Source organism: Zea mays, chromosome 1 (genome assembly GCF_902167145.1).
Source record: "Zea mays cultivar B73 chromosome 1, Zm-B73-REFERENCE-NAM-5.0, whole genome shotgun sequence".
NCBI classification, from domain to species: Eukaryota; Viridiplantae; Streptophyta; class Magnoliopsida; order Poales; family Poaceae; genus Zea; species Zea mays.
In genome coordinates this window covers 255,407,793-255,423,716 of record NC_050096.1, presented here as the reverse complement: position 1 = coordinate 255,423,716, position 15,924 = coordinate 255,407,793, and the positions used below count along the sequence as shown (strand labels likewise).

The following is a 15,924-nucleotide window of genomic DNA, read 5'->3' as shown; positions in this document are numbered from 1 at the left end:
TGAGTTTCCACGGGCCACCGCATCTCTCTCCCCAGGTACGTGTGTTTCTTTTCCTTTTTATATCTACACATTTCCTTTTTATTTTTCTTTCCTGTCCTTTCTTTACATTTATTCTATTTATTTCTTATTTATGCGACCGTTGAGATTCCGCGGCTTCGTCGAGCTTGGACGGTAGAGTGAGATGGAGACACAGTTGAGACTTCGCAGAAGACGACGGCGACAGGTGGCGAAGTAGCGTGGTGTCGTGTCGTGGACTAGTGGGTGTTTGATGGGCCCATTCATGCGACCGTGAATTGAGGTTTGCGGGCCGTTCGATGCAACCGGGCGGAGCAAATCACGGAACTGTAGAAGTATATTTTGGACAACCGTGGAGCATCCGATTCCCCCAGATCCACCGTGGTGCTCCTCCGCCCGCGCCAGGTCACCTCATGTCCGCAACGGCTACCCCCCTCAATTTGAATACCCCAGCCGGCCACCTCCTCGCGACCTCGCCTCCCCGACCAACAGCCTCCACCTCCTCCTCTCCCACCGCACCATGGCCGCCGCCTCTCCCCCCACCTCCTCATCTCCCCCTCCTCCCAGAGCAGCCGACGGTGACGGGGACGGGGTTGGGTGCGGTGCCGCCCGCTGCTCCTCGCCCACGCCCGCGCAACGCAGGAGGACCTCCCCCAACCACAGCGGCGGGAGCTCCCGTAAGGTTCGCTCGCCCCCATCCATCTTATTTCGTACCTAACGCTTTGGCGATTTCGCGCTGTTTGGTTCTCCGGGTTCTCGGCTCGATGCTTGGCGCGCGGTTGTTGTCGGAGGAATCGAGGTCTTTGCGTGGCCTTGGCGTGCGAGTAGGGGATCTGGTTTCGGCTGTTGGATCTGGATTGGAGTGATGCGGTCATACGATTTGTTTTGTCCAAATCCACCCGGTTTCTATCAATTATCTGGTCTCGTTGCCCGGGATCGCCAAAATCATGTCTGGTCAAACCCTATTTCTGTTCTGCAGATTACAGTCCGATGGAGCAGTTAGATTACGAATTATTTGATGCGCTATTTATACGCACCATTTTCAGTCCTTTAGGCTTCAATTTCGTAAGATAAGATGTCCTGTGGGTTAACTGATATCATCATGTGGTTTGTACTTTGTACCAGGACTAATTTAGAGCTGGATCAAGTATGGCTGTATGGGTCCTTGTGAATGCACGCTTCTTTTATTCATGCACAGAAAAAAAAGGAGTCATAATGCCCATGTGTCTGTATCAGTTACGTGGTTGCAATCACTGATGTTTTTCTAATATCAAAAGTTACGTGGTTGCCTTTTTACTGTCCAGTTCCTTGGCCTCAAACGTGATTATAGCATTTGGACATGTAGCTTCATATATATTGAGGTTAGATAAATATATCTCTAGAAATGGCAGTGTGATGTTTTAGTTCTTTTTTTTCCTTAAAGAAAGTAGCTGTCAACCAATATAATAGATGAAAATTGTGACACAACCGTGAAATTAAGTGTTTCTATGATTGGAGTAGTCCATTGTTGCCAGAAAGTACTGTTACTAACTTTGAAGGTGTATTTCTTCCCCTTGTTTTGTGTGAGATACTGAAATGTACCACCATATACTACAATTCATGATTATCACTTTGTGAGCTGATTAAATATTCTGTCTACTCACCTCTAACCGATGACTCACTCATCTTATATCCTACACAGTATAGAAAGTAGTAGAACAAAAACTTCTGTTCTCAATTGAAATATTTTCTCTGTAACCTTATGATTGTTAAAAGGTAACACATATTTCTGCATTTGGTTCTTGCAGAGTTCAGGATCAAGAGATTTTGCAGGAGGTTCACTTTTGAAATATGTGAATAAATCAACATTGCACTTCAAGAAATCTAAGAATCGAAGAAGTGGTTCCCCTGTCAACTGGACCCCTCGGAAGAAGACTGAATCATACATGAAGAGAAAAATAAAGCATCTTCAGGTACTCGATGAGTTTTGTTTGGTGCTTCTCATTGGTAAAGTACATGGGTATGGATTTTCAATATTTTTGTAGTGTATTTTATTGCATTACAAGGTTACAAAAGTGCAATTTAAATTCTTTTGCTCTTTGAATATTCTTTCTCCAGAGATAAGCCAAAATAAAAGGAGCGGGAAAAATCAAAATTTAAAAACTTTCAATATGAAAAATAAAAGTTCTGCCTTCTGGCATCTGTAGGAAACTGATGGAATGACCGCATCCCTCCATGAGACTCTAGGAAATGCAAATCCTCACTATACTAGGATGGCAAGGGAGAAGATAGCAGCGAGAGAGGCAGCTAGAAAGGCAACAGATGCTCGCAAAGCTGCTATGGTTGAAGCTTCATGGTGCCGAATTCTTCGAGCAGCCAGGTGAGACTACAACCTCATTCTTTTAGTCTCTTTACTGGACCTTGATGCATTCGTTATTTAATCATATTGATTATCCTTGATCCATTGTTTTGTTTTATTTTGCTACAGGATCCAAAATAAAAATGCCGAAGAAGTTATGGAGAAGGCAGTGCTACAAGCAACTGAAGCATTCGAGGAAGCTCGGGCATTGGGTGTGATGATGTATGACAGACCTGACTGTCCACATAAGCAGTATGAGGTGGAATCATCGTTGCATACAGGAGCACAATCAACCCATAAAGTTATCGCATCGTTTCAGACAGCTTTTCAGGTTGATATGGAGGTTTCTGCTGCAGTAAAAAAAGCATTTGTTCAACTCGCAAACTCTCCGGATTCAGCAAAGAGAGAAGAGTTTAAGGAACTATTATGGAAAATCAGCCAAAATCCTGATTTGGCAGAACATGAAGATAAACAACAACTGGTTGACTGTAGCAATGAAGATGCAATTGTGTTGAAACTCAATAAAGAACACCTCAGCGGCAGCTGTGTTGCTTCTGATTTCAATACCACAAAAGTTCAAGAATCCATAGATGTTGTTAGCATTATGCTTGAACGGCTAAAAGCTCTCCATGAAGAAGAACTTGCCTCCTTAGCAGTCATTGTAGCTACATCTGGCCTTAATGCTGAACTACAAAATGAAAGAAGCAAATATCATGAAACAGGCGCTGTGAATAACACTAGTGCTGGGTCACTCAGATCACAAGCAAGGAGGTATTCCACTGCAGCGAGTTTTATTGGTGTCCAAGGACCAAAGAAAGAAGTCACTTCTGAGTTACCGAGTCTGGATAAGTTCTTGGTGAAGCATCTTTCAAAACTTGAAAGAGAAGTTCAGGAAGCAAGAGAAGCAAGCAGAAAATCCACATTAGTAAAGTCTGTCACACAAGGTGCCCACATCCAATTTACAGGCAGCAATGCAAAGACACCAGAATCAACTTCAGACCTCAGCAGCATTCTGGTGAAGCATGTGTCTAAGCTTGAGAAGGAAATCCTGGAAGCAAAGAAGATCAACCAAAGAATTCACCAGGTGGAAGGAAATTGTGAGGATGTCAAATCAAATGTGCAGTCAAGAAACAAAGAACTGGAATTTAACAAGATTCAGCCAGAAGTTGAAAGTAACTGTGATTCAAAGGGAAGCTGTGAGTCCAAGGAATCCTGTATAGACAACAATGACATAAAAGATAATGATGATTGTGTACAAGAAGACAAAGAGAACAAAAACTGCTATTCACATCAGTTACCACCATCTGGTGCAAAGGGCAAACATGGTGGCAAGAGGTTAACTCGACTTGAAGCTGCTAGGCTGGAAGCACTTAAATCCTTTTGTACTATAGATGGCAATGCATTGGATGCTGGCCTGGATAAGATCTTCGTCAAGCCAATCCATAGATTGGAGAAGGAAAAGAGGGAAGCACGTGAAGGACAAATCAATGTGCAGAAACATCCCCAGAAGCTTGGTCAAAGCGCAACTGTGACAGAGGGCTTAGATGATATCTTAGTGAAGCATGTATCAAGGCTGGAAAGAGAAAAGATTGATTACCAAAAGAGGAATGAACTGGGAGTGGGAGAAAGATGGAGCAATGTGCCACATGATCAGCGGAGTAATGGTAACAATGTAAAATCATCTGATAGTTTAGATCAAGTTTTAGTGAAGCGTATTAGTCGACTGGAAAGGGAGAAGTTGGAATATGAAAAGAGGAATGCACTAGAAGGAGGTTCCGATGTGGAACCAAAGAGGGAACCACACTGTAACAATGCTGCAGCTTCTGATAGTTTAGATCAAAACTTAATTAAACATGTCTCCAGACTTGACAAGGAGAAGATAGAGCATGAGAAGAACGGTGGTATGATAATTGTAAAGAAGGGTCAGACGCAATGTACAAATGGAGCCGAAGGAGGCCTGGCTGACGTCTTTGTGAAGCGTCCAACGAAGCTCGAGCAGGCGAAACTGGCTTCTGCTGCCGAGGAGAAACCAGCTAGTGGCTTTAACCCTGTCGAAGAGCGTAGAAGAGCAAGACAGAAGGAGCTTCTCGATGCGTGGGGAGGAATGGGTTTGGGGAACTCGATGAAGCCCCATGTATCAAGGATTGAGAGGGATAAGGTAATTCTGTCAAACCAAGCACATCCTATTGAGATGTGTAGAAAGAAAAATTTTGCGTGCAGGCTGACATCTAAAATGTTTCTACTACTTTCCAGGTCGCTTGGAGGATAGCCGAGGATGAACAGAAGCAGATGGCTGCTGCAAGGGAGGCGTGACTTCACTGAAACCTGGACAAATTATCTGATGCGTTGCGCTCCAGCTTGGAGGAAAATGCATCCTCTGAAGTCTGATCCTCCTTCCTTTTGACAACCGACAGTTGTTTTGGGGGAGGATCAGATGTCCAGGGCGTCATGCCATGTACCAGTGCCGCAAACAAAGCGTGAAACTGTCGACAGGTTACTTGGTTCGAATCCTCCTTTTGTATTTGTTGTTGCCTCTGGTACATTCTCCTTTGGTTGTTCCTTCCATGTAATTACGTATCGTTGTCCAATTGTCTAGCATATAATTGCGAGCAAGTTCAAGTGAAATTAACTCCTTTGGAGATGACGAATGAAAAGGCCCAGTGCAGTTTCCTAGATGCCAGTTACTAACTGCTGGAGTGCTGTGGCTTATATAGATACTGTTATTTTGGCTTATACAGAATCACAGATACTGAGATACTGTTATTTTTCTTTGTCAAAGGCCGGCGTGGATTCTGCGCGCACATGAAACATTTCTAGATGCTCATAACGGATATTTTCCCGAAATTGGTGCACCTGATTTAACCCAAGTTGTCCTTTTGGTCTTCTGAGGCAGCTTTGTAATTCAAAGTTCTGAAGATGTTCTCGATTACCTCCAACGTTTGGTACCCCCCCAAAACAAAAAACAAAAAAAGTGTAGCTTCTTTGAAACTTTGAATTGCAGCTGTTACCTTTCCTTGAGTTGACATTTTTGCATGCATGCTCTGCTCTTTGCTTCTTCTGTGAAAGTTAGGTGAAAAGTTGGATCATCAGAACGAGAAGCAGGGGGTGGACCTAGCTAGTACTACTAGTAGTAGTAAATGGTACCTGGTGCCATGTCGGCCCGAGAGGTTACAGAGTGAGTGGAGAATGTATTACAGAGAGAACTTTTACCGAACAATGCGCAACCCACATATTAGATAGCAGGTAGGCCCGGTTTCTTTAGTCACTAGACTAAACTTTAGGTTTAATCGCTAAATTATTCCGTTTGGTTTCAATGACTAAACCGGACTAAAAAGCATTAATTGTGAATAATGACTGTATTACCCTATTAATTAGTATATGTTTGGTGAAAAAAAAGTGGAGAGTGCAAATAAGGTAAAAATACTACTTTAGTCCCTTTTAGTCACCCCTAACTAGACCATGTTTGGTTCCATTAGTACTAGGACTAAATTTTAGTTCAGAGACTAAATTTTAGGCCCCGTTTGGTTTAGGGTGACTAAAGTTTAGTGACTAAAGTTTAGTCACTTTTAGTCTCTAAAGAAGCAAACATAGTGACTAAAGTGGGGTGACTTAACTTTAGTTCTTTAGTCACTAAGGGGATGACTAAAAGGGACTAAAGTAGTATTTTTACCTTATTTGTCCTCTCCACTTTCTTCTTATAGCAAACATCCATTAATTAATAGGGGTAAAATAGTCATTATTCACAGCAATTAATGCTCTTTAGTCTGGTTTAGTCACTGGAACCAAACAGGATACTTTAGCGACTAAACTTTAGTCACTAAAATTTAGTTTAGTGACTAAGGCCCTGTTTGGTTCCTTTAGTCATTAAACTAAATTTTAGTGACTAAAGTTTAGTCGCTAAAGTAACCCGTTTGGTTCCAGTGACTAAACCGGACTAAAGAGCATTAATTGCTGTGAATAATGACTGTTTTACCCCTATTAATTAATGGATGTTTGCTATAAGAAGAAAGTGTAGAGGGCAAATATGGTAAAAATACTAATTTAGTCCCTTTTAGTCACCCATTTGGTGACTAAAGAACTAAAGTTTAGTCACCCCACTTTAGTCAATATGTTTGCTTCTTTAGTGACTAAAAGTGACTAAACTTTAGTCACTAAACTTTAGTTAGCCCAAACCAAACGGGGCCTAAGGGAACCAAACAAGGCCTTAGCCCCTACCCTGTTTGGTTGTAGGGACTAAACATATTCTAAATACATTAAATACAACACATAAAGACTAAAATGCCCCATTTTGTTTGACACCAGTTTTTCTAGCAAAGGTGATTGGAGTAAATGTTGCCCTTTAGTCCCTTTTAGCACCTATATAAGGGACTAGAGACTAAAGCCAATTAGTCCCTACTTTAGTCTTTCCGTTTGGCAAAATAGAGACTAAACGGGACTAAAAACCAGGGACTTAAGATTAGTCCTTCTAACCAAACGGGGCCTAAAGAACTAAAGTTTATTCACCACACTTTAGTCATCATGTTTGTTTCTTTAGGGACTAAAAGTGACTAAACTGTAATCATCCCAAACCAAACAAGGCATTAGTACTGTTACTATGTCATATAAGGAGCAGCTGTGAAATTAGAGAACATATCTTGTGCACATGTGAGTTTGATGCATATAATGTACATATGAAATCATCACTATTCATCTTAGATATAATTGTTTGTTATATTTTTCAAATAATACCCTCCACTACTACACTCCATTTTGATGGTGGTATTCGTAAAATATATAGAACAATTTGAGACGTTAGATCTAAGATGAATAATAATAATTTAATATATGTACTATATAAACCAAACTCGCATGTGCATAAGATATATTCTCATGAAATTAATCTGTTAATTTCGCAAGGTGCAGTGGGGTTATGCAAAATGTGGTGTTGCTTTTACTAAATTATTACGGGGTTACTTGGTGATGTTAAACCTGACACTCTTGCTTTTGCATTCGCTTACATGTAAATCAAAGGTAACCTGCAAGTATCCGGTCAACTTAGATCTCATGGCATCGCATCACGCTAGAATAGGCAAATGAAGGAGATTAATGATTACGAAAGCTTAAAATGATTATCTCTATCTCGGAAAAAAATTTGATGCAGCCGGCTGTAAACTTTGCAGCCCTTCAAAAAAGAAGGATAGACCTCATCCACAGAAGCAACAACACAATTAAAATATTACCTGATAGACATGCAGGTGGGCCTATCCTCCTTTTTTGAGAGGTGCCGTAAACATTCTAGTTTGCAGCCGGCTGCACCAAAATTTTCCCCTCATCTCCTCCTAATCACAAAACTAATTTTAAATCACACACAATTTCACAAATCGGCAATTGGTCAAGCGAGATACTAATCGTTAAACCGGCTGCCTGACATGCATGCTAGTACAGCCTACAAGGCTACCCACTAGCAGCTGCATGGCTGCATCCTCTCGTACAAGTACAACCAACAACTACGCAAACTTGGAATCCTAATCAAGAACCAAACGCATTGACCACCTCACGCCATCTCAAGGCCGCCGCTGACGCACTGCACGAGCCATGGCGACCGCGGTGGCTGCTTGGCCGCCGCCGCTTCCTGGAGACGACGAAACGCCGGCACTGCCCTCTGGTACGGTGGCGACCCACCACCGGTGTCCGTGGACGACGCCGCCGTCGTCAGCAGGCTCCCCCCGGAGATGTCCGAGCCCGAGCCTAAGGGGGTCGTAGCGGTGCCCGTGCTAGTCTCAATCTCGTCTTGGCGCCTCCTCCGGCACCGGCCGCCACCGCCGATGGCTAGCGTCAGCTCCAGCCCGGCGTCCTCCGCTGGCGGTGGCGCGATGACGACGGCGGGGAGGTGGTGGTGCAGTTGCAGGTCCAGCGCGCGGCGCCGCGGCTGCCTGCGCCGCCTGGTCTGGCGCCGCCGGCAGCTGATGAGTTCCGACGACGGCCTGGACAGGCCGCCCATCAGCTGCTTCTGCACCCGGTACAGCCGGTGCAGCTCGTGGACCTGCTGCCTGAAGGTCTCTTCGTGCCTGAGCATGGCCATCTTCACGAGCTCCATCTCCATGTCGCAGTGGCTCACAAACGGCTTCTCCATCTGCACCGCCCTCTGTCCTTGCTCTCAGTCCTCTGCCAGAATTGAAGGTGCAAGATGCAGAGATCACCAATCAGTAATCCACCGGATCAAAATATGTTTGTTGTACTCTACCTTGTTCTCTCCCTTTTTTTTCTCCTTGTTCAGTGAAGCGGATCAGATTCTTGTTCAGTCAGTGATCATAGAAGCTGCCTGAAGCCAGCACGCATGCAGCATGAGACAGACAGAGAGAGCAAGAGGGAAAAGCAAGTTTTGGGAGTGGGGAGTGAGTGCAGGGGTGGGGGGGTTTATATAGACCTAAAAAACTTGGTCAATTCTTGGCTGCAGAAAATGCAATGATGCATGGAGAGAATATTTGGGCTGGCCCCTGGCCCCTTAAGCTCGGCAGGCCGAACAAGAGCAGTGGCATGAATGATCCTGTGCAATGCATGAGCTGCCCCTCCCGGAGCAGACCGCATTGGCAGATGGCAGGGGCCTAGTTTAGCCGCTGGATGGGCCCCCACGCAATTGTGGGCCCCACATGGCCAGAGGCAGCCGAGAGCCACAGCACCGGTGCCGTGTACTACGCCTGCACTGCTTCCCTCGGCGGGCCGGACATGCAACGGCAACGCAGTGCATTCACTGTCTCACCGACAGTGCTGGTGTGCATGCATGTGAACGTAGGTGTGATAACGTGTTCTAAATTTTACACTATAGATTTTAAGAATAGTGTTGTATTATTTGTGGTATTGGTTATGGAACGACTGCATGGACGGTCCACGATTAGATAAGATCAAAGATTAAAACTCTGGCCTACCTCCTCGTGTGTTTATTCATCTAATTCCGCGGGAGCTGTTAGAGAACGCCTAGAAACAGGTCTAGACGTCCTCTTATATATTTGAAGAGGTAGGTCGATTAAGGAACCAACAATCGATCAAACAATTAATTTATCTTTCGTTGTTTACTTTTTGCCATAGGAGTAGACAGTAATATAGACTCCTTCTTCTAATCTTTGCCTCTCTCCAGTTTTACGTCGTTTAGAGGCGTCTTGTGTGACCTGTCAATCTCAAGATAAACCAAACCCTAGGATCTCTCCTCCTCGACAGAGTCCCACCTTGGAGTGAGATTCAGATGCTGTTGGTGAACTCCATCGCCTCTGTATACACGCGACCGTCCCGCCACCAGGTGCGAACCATCCGGATTGTCGGGTAGAAACCCTAGCTTCTGTTTTAGACCGCGAATCGTCCGATCCTCAATCGCGAACCGTTCGCGACTCTATGCACCGCCGTCGATACTCATTACAGTAATTGATCGGTGTCAACAAATAGGATATTATCTCTACAACTATTAAGAGCGGATTGTAGACTGCCCCCGCCGCTACCACATCCTCCCGCTACCACGCGCCCAGCCCCCGCAAAAATCGCCGCAACCGAACGCCGCGATTCCCCGCCCGCAGATCACGCGCAAGCGCAACCGACCCCTGCCGCGATTCCCCTCCGCGGCGAATCACCTGCATCCGCAACTTCCGCTGGAGCAGGGGCCCCATCTCCGGCCTGCTCAAGGGCTACGTCGGCCTCAGCACCGCCATCTTCATCGACACCTGCTTCGCGCTCTTCGCCGACGACCCGGCCTCGTTCCTCGTCATGCTCGCTGTCGTGCCGGCCGCCGTCTGCGCGCTCGCCATGGTGTTCCTCCGCGAGGGCACCGCCGCTGCGGACGAGGAGGACGACGGGCGCTGCTTCGCTCGCACCGCTCCTTCAAGGCGGGACAGGCAGCGGACGGTGGAGGGCTCGGACGCGCGGCTAAAGTGGGCGGCGGGGCCGCGCCGCGGGAGATCTGGAGGTTGGCGAGCACCCTGGAGAGAGCCCCCACCCCGGAGCCTGGTGGCCCTGGCTTGAGCCCTGCGCGGTAGGGTTTTGCGCGGCGAACGGCGGCAGCGGCTGCGGAGACGACGCCATGGATCGCAGCGAGATCGGGTGCTCTGCTCTGCTACAGCATGGATCGTTTCGTGCGCGGTCGGGTCTGGCGGTCTGGCTTTTAGCACGTCACATTTGGGAAAATCGCTCGTGGACCTGCATTTTAGTGTGGCAAATTCACTATAGAGGACATTTTAATGCAATGGCGTAAGGCTCTGAGTTTGCCCAGATGTTGATGCTTTCGGGTATACCTTCGTTGGATATATAGGGTTTGTGATGTTTTGGAATTCTGCAATTGATCAATGCTAGATTTTTTTTTTGATAGCGATCAATGCTAGAATTGAATTGCTGTAGAATGCATTCTACTTGCTGCTTGCAGTCGTGGTTGGTTAGAGGAAACTGTTTGGATGGGGAGGATTTCTCTAGGAACTTTTAGTTATCCATAATGATGGTGTCTATTTCTATGATGCCTCATAGTTACTAAAATTTGCTTATGTGTCACAGAAAGTTTCCATATGGCCTGTTTGGATGGGGAGGATTTCTTTATGAACTTTTAGTTATCCATAATGATGTTGTCTATTTCTGTGATGGCTCATAGTTAATTAGTTATATAATGAATTCATGTTAAGGTTATGATTTGGTTCTGATAAATCTCTTTACTCTCTTTTCTCTAAACCGAACAGCTAGCTGTGTTCACTGTTGCAGGAAAAGAGTAGTTTCTGGTGTACAGCCAACAGGATCGGTTCACCTTGGAAATTATCTAGGGGCAATTAAGAATTGGGTTGCACTTCAGGTATTACATGTGTTGCTTTGAAATTACAAGTTCCTTTGAATTGCAGTGTATAGGCTCAGTCAAACAAATCCCTTTTGATCTTTGAGCTTACAAGTTTCTTCGATAAAAAAGTAATTTGATTACCCAGCAACTACTAACTTTATGTATGCGAGACCTCTGAACTGAATATTGTTCTTTTATGTGCATTGAGATATTAAGTTTATACAATTTGTATGCCTATATTCTACTATACCTGATTACATGTTCATGTCATACATCTTAGGACCTGGCAATTTATTTTGACCTGTATTGCTCTTCTTATTTATAGGCACATGATGTTTCATCGATTTTGAATTTTAGTGAGAATTGTACACTAGAATTTTTGACGCCTTACCTGGATGGAATCGTGAATAAATTACTTGTTCTTCTTCAGGTACGCAATTACTTGTGTTGAATTAGGTTTCAGGTTGCTTCAAATATATTTGTTATCATGGTTAGTAAACAATGCTAACTGCTCATGTTCATATTCTAGAATGGCAAGCAAATGGTGCACGGGGGAGCATTGACAGCTCTAGCGTCAGTAGCATGGCAACAACCTCAGATGCGTCGTCGTCATCTTCTACATCTTCCTCAATGAAAAGGGTGCAAAGACGGAATTCGAAAAAAGACTTGGCGAGTTCTTCAAGCACCAAATCGGAACAGATTCTTCTGTGGCTTATGGAGATGGGTTTCGAGCACTACACGTTGTAAGCATGTGGTCGACCCTATTCGACTGCTTGCATCTGTCAATTCTGATCGCAGTGGCGCAACTATAAGACGAGTGGTTAAATTTAAGATTAGAAAAGTTAAACGAACTATAAATTAGGACAGAGGGAATAATATAATAGTAGTATTCTACTAACTATTAAGCGCTTACTGTAGACTGCCCCTGCCTCCGCCCGCCCGACCTCCAGAAACCCCGCCTCCGCAAACCTCCGTGAGAGCCATGTCCGTCGCAAACCTCCCGCCCCCCACCTCGCTGTGATACCCGCCTGTCCGCAAACCTTCGACCGTCGCGATCCTCAAGCCCGCAAATCCCTCCGCGAATCGCGCCGCGACCATCACAACGCCACGAACCGCCTGCCGCACGCCCTGCACGACCCGTGGAACCCCGCAGCCGCCCCCGAGCAAACTCTGCCGCAATCCGTTCGCCGCGTCCCCGAGCAATCCCGAGCAAGCCGTTAATTGTCTACTCCCTCGCCGTAATCCGTCGTGCCGCGACCGCCGCATACTCCGTCGCAAACTGAAACCCCGAGCTCAATCCCCCGCGCGCGGCCCCGAGCAATCCGCCGTGTGCTGATGGGGCACAAGGGTAACACATGCTCAGGTCTTAACATATTTGGCTTCCGAACAAACTTTCTCCAGATCCCTAAGAAAATATAAGACCCGCTTAGATATGTGTCGATGCTCATCCCAGTGTACTCCCGTTGCAACGCACGGGCACACACCTAGTTATAATTGAACTCTGTTTCTTCCGTCCGGCTTCAACGGTGACCGCGACTCCTGCTTGCTCTCTTTCGTTGAGGATATTATTTGATTTCTCTTATTGGCCCATAAAGCTAAGGGCCCATTCGTTCCACTGCTAAATTTTAGCATCTATCATATCAAATATTTATATGCTATTTACAAGTATTAAATAAAGATTAATCGCAAAACTAATTATATGGATAGAAATTGAACGACAAAACGAATCTATTAAGCCTAATTAGTTCATGATTCGCTAATATGATGATACAACAAACATTTACTAATTATGGATTAATTATGCTTAAAAAAATTGTCCTATTATTTAGTCTTCATCTATTTAATTATTTTATAATCAGACTATATTCGATACTTATATTTGATATTCAAACATTCGATATGATATTGTCGGGACCATAATTAGGGATACCCCCAAGACTCCTAAACTCGACTGGTAATCACCATCAGCATAAAGCTGCAAAGGCCTGATGGACGCAATTCAGGTCAAGGCTCCGTCCACTCAAGGGACGCAATCTCGCCTCGTCCGAGCCCAGCCTCGGACAGGAACAGTAGACCCAGGTGGATTCACGCCTCGCCCGAGGGCCTCCACAAGCAACGGGCGCACCTTCGACTCGCCCGAGGCCCAGCTCGGACAGGCTTCGTCGTGAAGCAACCTTGGCCAGATCGCCACGCCAACCGACCGTATCGCAGGAGCATTCAATGCAAGGATCGCCTGACACCTTATCCTGACGCGCGTTCCTCAGTCGACAGGGCCGAAGTTACCGCAGTCATTTCGCCCCTCCACTGACTGACCTGACAGGAAAACAGTGTCGTCTGCACTGCTCCGACTGTTGTGCCACCCGCCAAGGTGAGGCTGACAGCAGCCAAGTCCAGCCTCGGGCGCCATAGGAAGCTCCGCCTCGCCCGACACTAGGGCTCGGACTCAACCTCGACCTCGGAAGACGGTCTCCGCCTCGCCCGACCCCAGGGCTCGGACTCAACCTCGACCTCGGAAGACGGTCTCCGCCTCGCCCGACCCCAGGGCTCGGACTCAGCCTCGACCTCGGAGGAGTCATCGCCTTGCCCGACCTTGGGCTCGGACCGACCACGTCGCAGGGGGGTACATCATTACCCTACCCCTAGCTAGCTCAGGCTACGGGGAACAAGATCGGCGTCCCATCTGGCTCGCTCCGGTAAAACAAGTAATGATGGCACCCCGCGTGCTCCATGACGACGGCGGTTCTCAGCCCCCTACGGAAGCAAGGAGACGTCAGCAAGGACCCGACAACCCCGACAGCTGTGCTTCTACAGGGTTTAAGCGCTCCTCCGACGGCCACGACATCACATGAACAGGGCATCAACACCTCTCCGACAGCCACGTCGGTATGTACATAGGACTCTGGCTCCTCTCTGCCGGACACATTAGCACACTGCTACACCCCCCATTGTACACCTAGGCCCTCTCCTTACGTCTATAAAAGGAAGGTCCAGGGCCCTCGTACGAGAAGGTGGCCGCGCGGGAGAACGGGCTGACGGATAGGCTCTCACTCTCTCTCTCTCTCTCCCTCGTGAACGCTTGTAACCCCCTACTGCAAGCGCATCCGCCCTGGGCGCAGGACAACACGAGCCACAGTTCCCCTTATTGTTCCCGCTTGTGTTCCGTCTCGCGCCGACCCATCTGGGCTGGGACATGCAGCGACAATTTACTCGTCGGTCCAGGGACCCCCTCGGGGTCGAAATGCCGATAGTTGGTGCGCTAGGTAGGGGCCTGCTGCGTGTTGACGAACAGCTTCCCGTTAAGCTTCAGATGGGTAGTCTCCAGCAACCTCTCCAGCCCGGGACGATGCTCCGTTTCGGGAGTCTCGAGTTCATGTCCCTCGACGGCAGCTACGACATGGTACTCCTTCCTCCGCCGCGCGACAACGACAATGGCGGCCTTCAGCCCGCCCGTCGGTGGCGGAATCGACGACGTCTTCCCCGCGTGGCGGAAGAGCAGCATCCGGGTCTGTCTCGTCACATTCCCCGCTGACGGAGGAGGAGGCGGGGCAACCATGGCCAAGCAGAAGGCGGCACCTTGTTGGTTGTCGAGCGAGTCGACGACGCCGGCGCCCCAGCAGGAGACACGTTGGGCGTTGACCTCGCGTCTGAGACGAAGACGAGCGTCGTTTTCCCGCAATACGCCAACCCCAAGCAGACGGACGACGCCAGCACGCTCGTGAAGGACTTGTTGGGCGTTAGCCTCGTACCTAAGATAACGGTGCAGTCCGTCCCCGACGCGACTTCGTCACCATCCGCCGATCAAGAGGTACCGTCCGTTTTCCACCTTGTGCCTTTTAGATTCAGCTTCGACCCACCAAACAACCCCGCTTCGGTGGACGCTTTGATAAAGGCATACCCAAACCTTCCGGGGTACCATATGTGGTCAACTTGGGACCGACTGACGGGCGTCTCGACCTACGGGCCCCGGGGTTCTGAGGAAGATGACGAGCCCGACTCTGGTTGGGATTTCTCCGGGCTCGGTAACCCCAGTGCCATGCGAGACTTCATGGCCGCATGTGACTACTGCCTCTCCGATTGCTCCGATGATGGCCACAGCCTTGACGACGAGGACTGTGGCCCAAGTCGCGAATGTTTCCATGTCGATCTACGGGGTCTCGATGAAGGCAACCATCTTGGAATGCCGGAGGACGGCGATCCCCCTAGGCCTGCGCCTTGCGTTGACATCCTTCGGGAGCTAGTTGTGGTCCCAGTCCCTGCGAGGGGTCAGGACACATAGCTCGAGCAAATCCGCGAGATGCAGGCCAGACTCGACGAGGAAGCAGGACAACTTGTGCAGCTCCGGCAGAACGTCGGGCAGGAGTGGGCAGGCCGAGCTCCAGCCGGAGAAGCGCGTCATCTGGCCCAGGACGTCCAGCACCGCATCGCCGACGATGCCAGGGCAAGGCTGCCCCCGGCTTTCAGTGGGGTCAGCCAGAACCTGGCTGCAGCGGCAATACTACTCCGAGCGATGCCGGAACCATCCACCACCGAGGGGCGGCGTATCCAGGGAGAACTCAAGAATCTCCTGGAGGATGCCGCGGTCCGACGGGCCGAAAGCTCTGCCTCCCAAATGCAGGGGTACCCCTCGGAGCATCGCGCCGCGACTTCCCGATTCATGCGGGAAGCCTCGATCCACACCGGGCGCAAACGGGACACAGCGCCTGCAGCCCCGGGTCGCCTCGGCAACGAGCACCACCGTCGCGACCGTCGAGCCCACCTCAACGAGAAGGTGCGCCGAGGCTACCACCCCAGG

The 15,924-nt window shown here is 48.1% G+C and overlaps 2 protein-coding genes across 2 annotated transcripts; one reads left to right on the top strand and one right to left on the bottom strand.

Moving 5' to 3' along the window:
- The first annotated feature begins 308 nt into the window (after positions 1-308).
- On the top strand, positions 309-5,116 carry LOC103643676 (uncharacterized). Its single transcript, XM_020546824.2, has 5 exons — positions 309-697; positions 1,803-1,967; positions 2,202-2,374; positions 2,483-4,511; positions 4,607-5,116. Exons 1-5 carry the CDS (start codon positions 536-538, stop codon positions 4,664-4,666), a joined length of 2,589 nt encoding a protein of 862 aa, XP_020402413.1. The 5' UTR covers positions 309-535; the 3' UTR covers positions 4,667-5,116.
- A 2,606-nt stretch (positions 5,117-7,722) lies between these two features.
- LOC100277881 (uncharacterized) lies at positions 7,723-8,709 on the bottom strand. Its single transcript, NM_001372526.1, has 2 exons — positions 8,577-8,709; positions 7,723-8,497 (listed from the first exon to the last, which is right to left on the bottom strand). Exon 2 carries the CDS (start codon positions 8,463-8,465, stop codon positions 7,887-7,889), a length of 579 nt encoding a protein of 192 aa, NP_001359455.1. The 5' UTR covers positions 8,466-8,497; positions 8,577-8,709; the 3' UTR covers positions 7,723-7,886.
- Between the last annotated feature and the right edge of the window lie 7,215 nt (positions 8,710-15,924).

Coding starts and splice junctions, on each gene's coding strand:
- LOC103643676 (XM_020546824.2), top strand. CDS start 536: ATGGCCGCCGCCTCTCCCCCCACCTCCTCATCTCCCCCTCCTCCCAGA. Junction 698..1,802: donor GCGGCGGGAGCTCCCGTAAG/GTTCGCTCGCCC, acceptor TGGTTCTTGCAG/AGTTCAGGATCAAGAGATTT. Junction 4,512..4,606: donor CAAGGATTGAGAGGGATAAG/GTAATTCTGTCA, acceptor ACTACTTTCCAG/GTCGCTTGGAGGATAGCCGA.
- LOC100277881 (NM_001372526.1), bottom strand. CDS start 8,465: ATGGAGAAGCCGTTTGTGAGCCACTGCGACATGGAGATGGAGCTCGTG.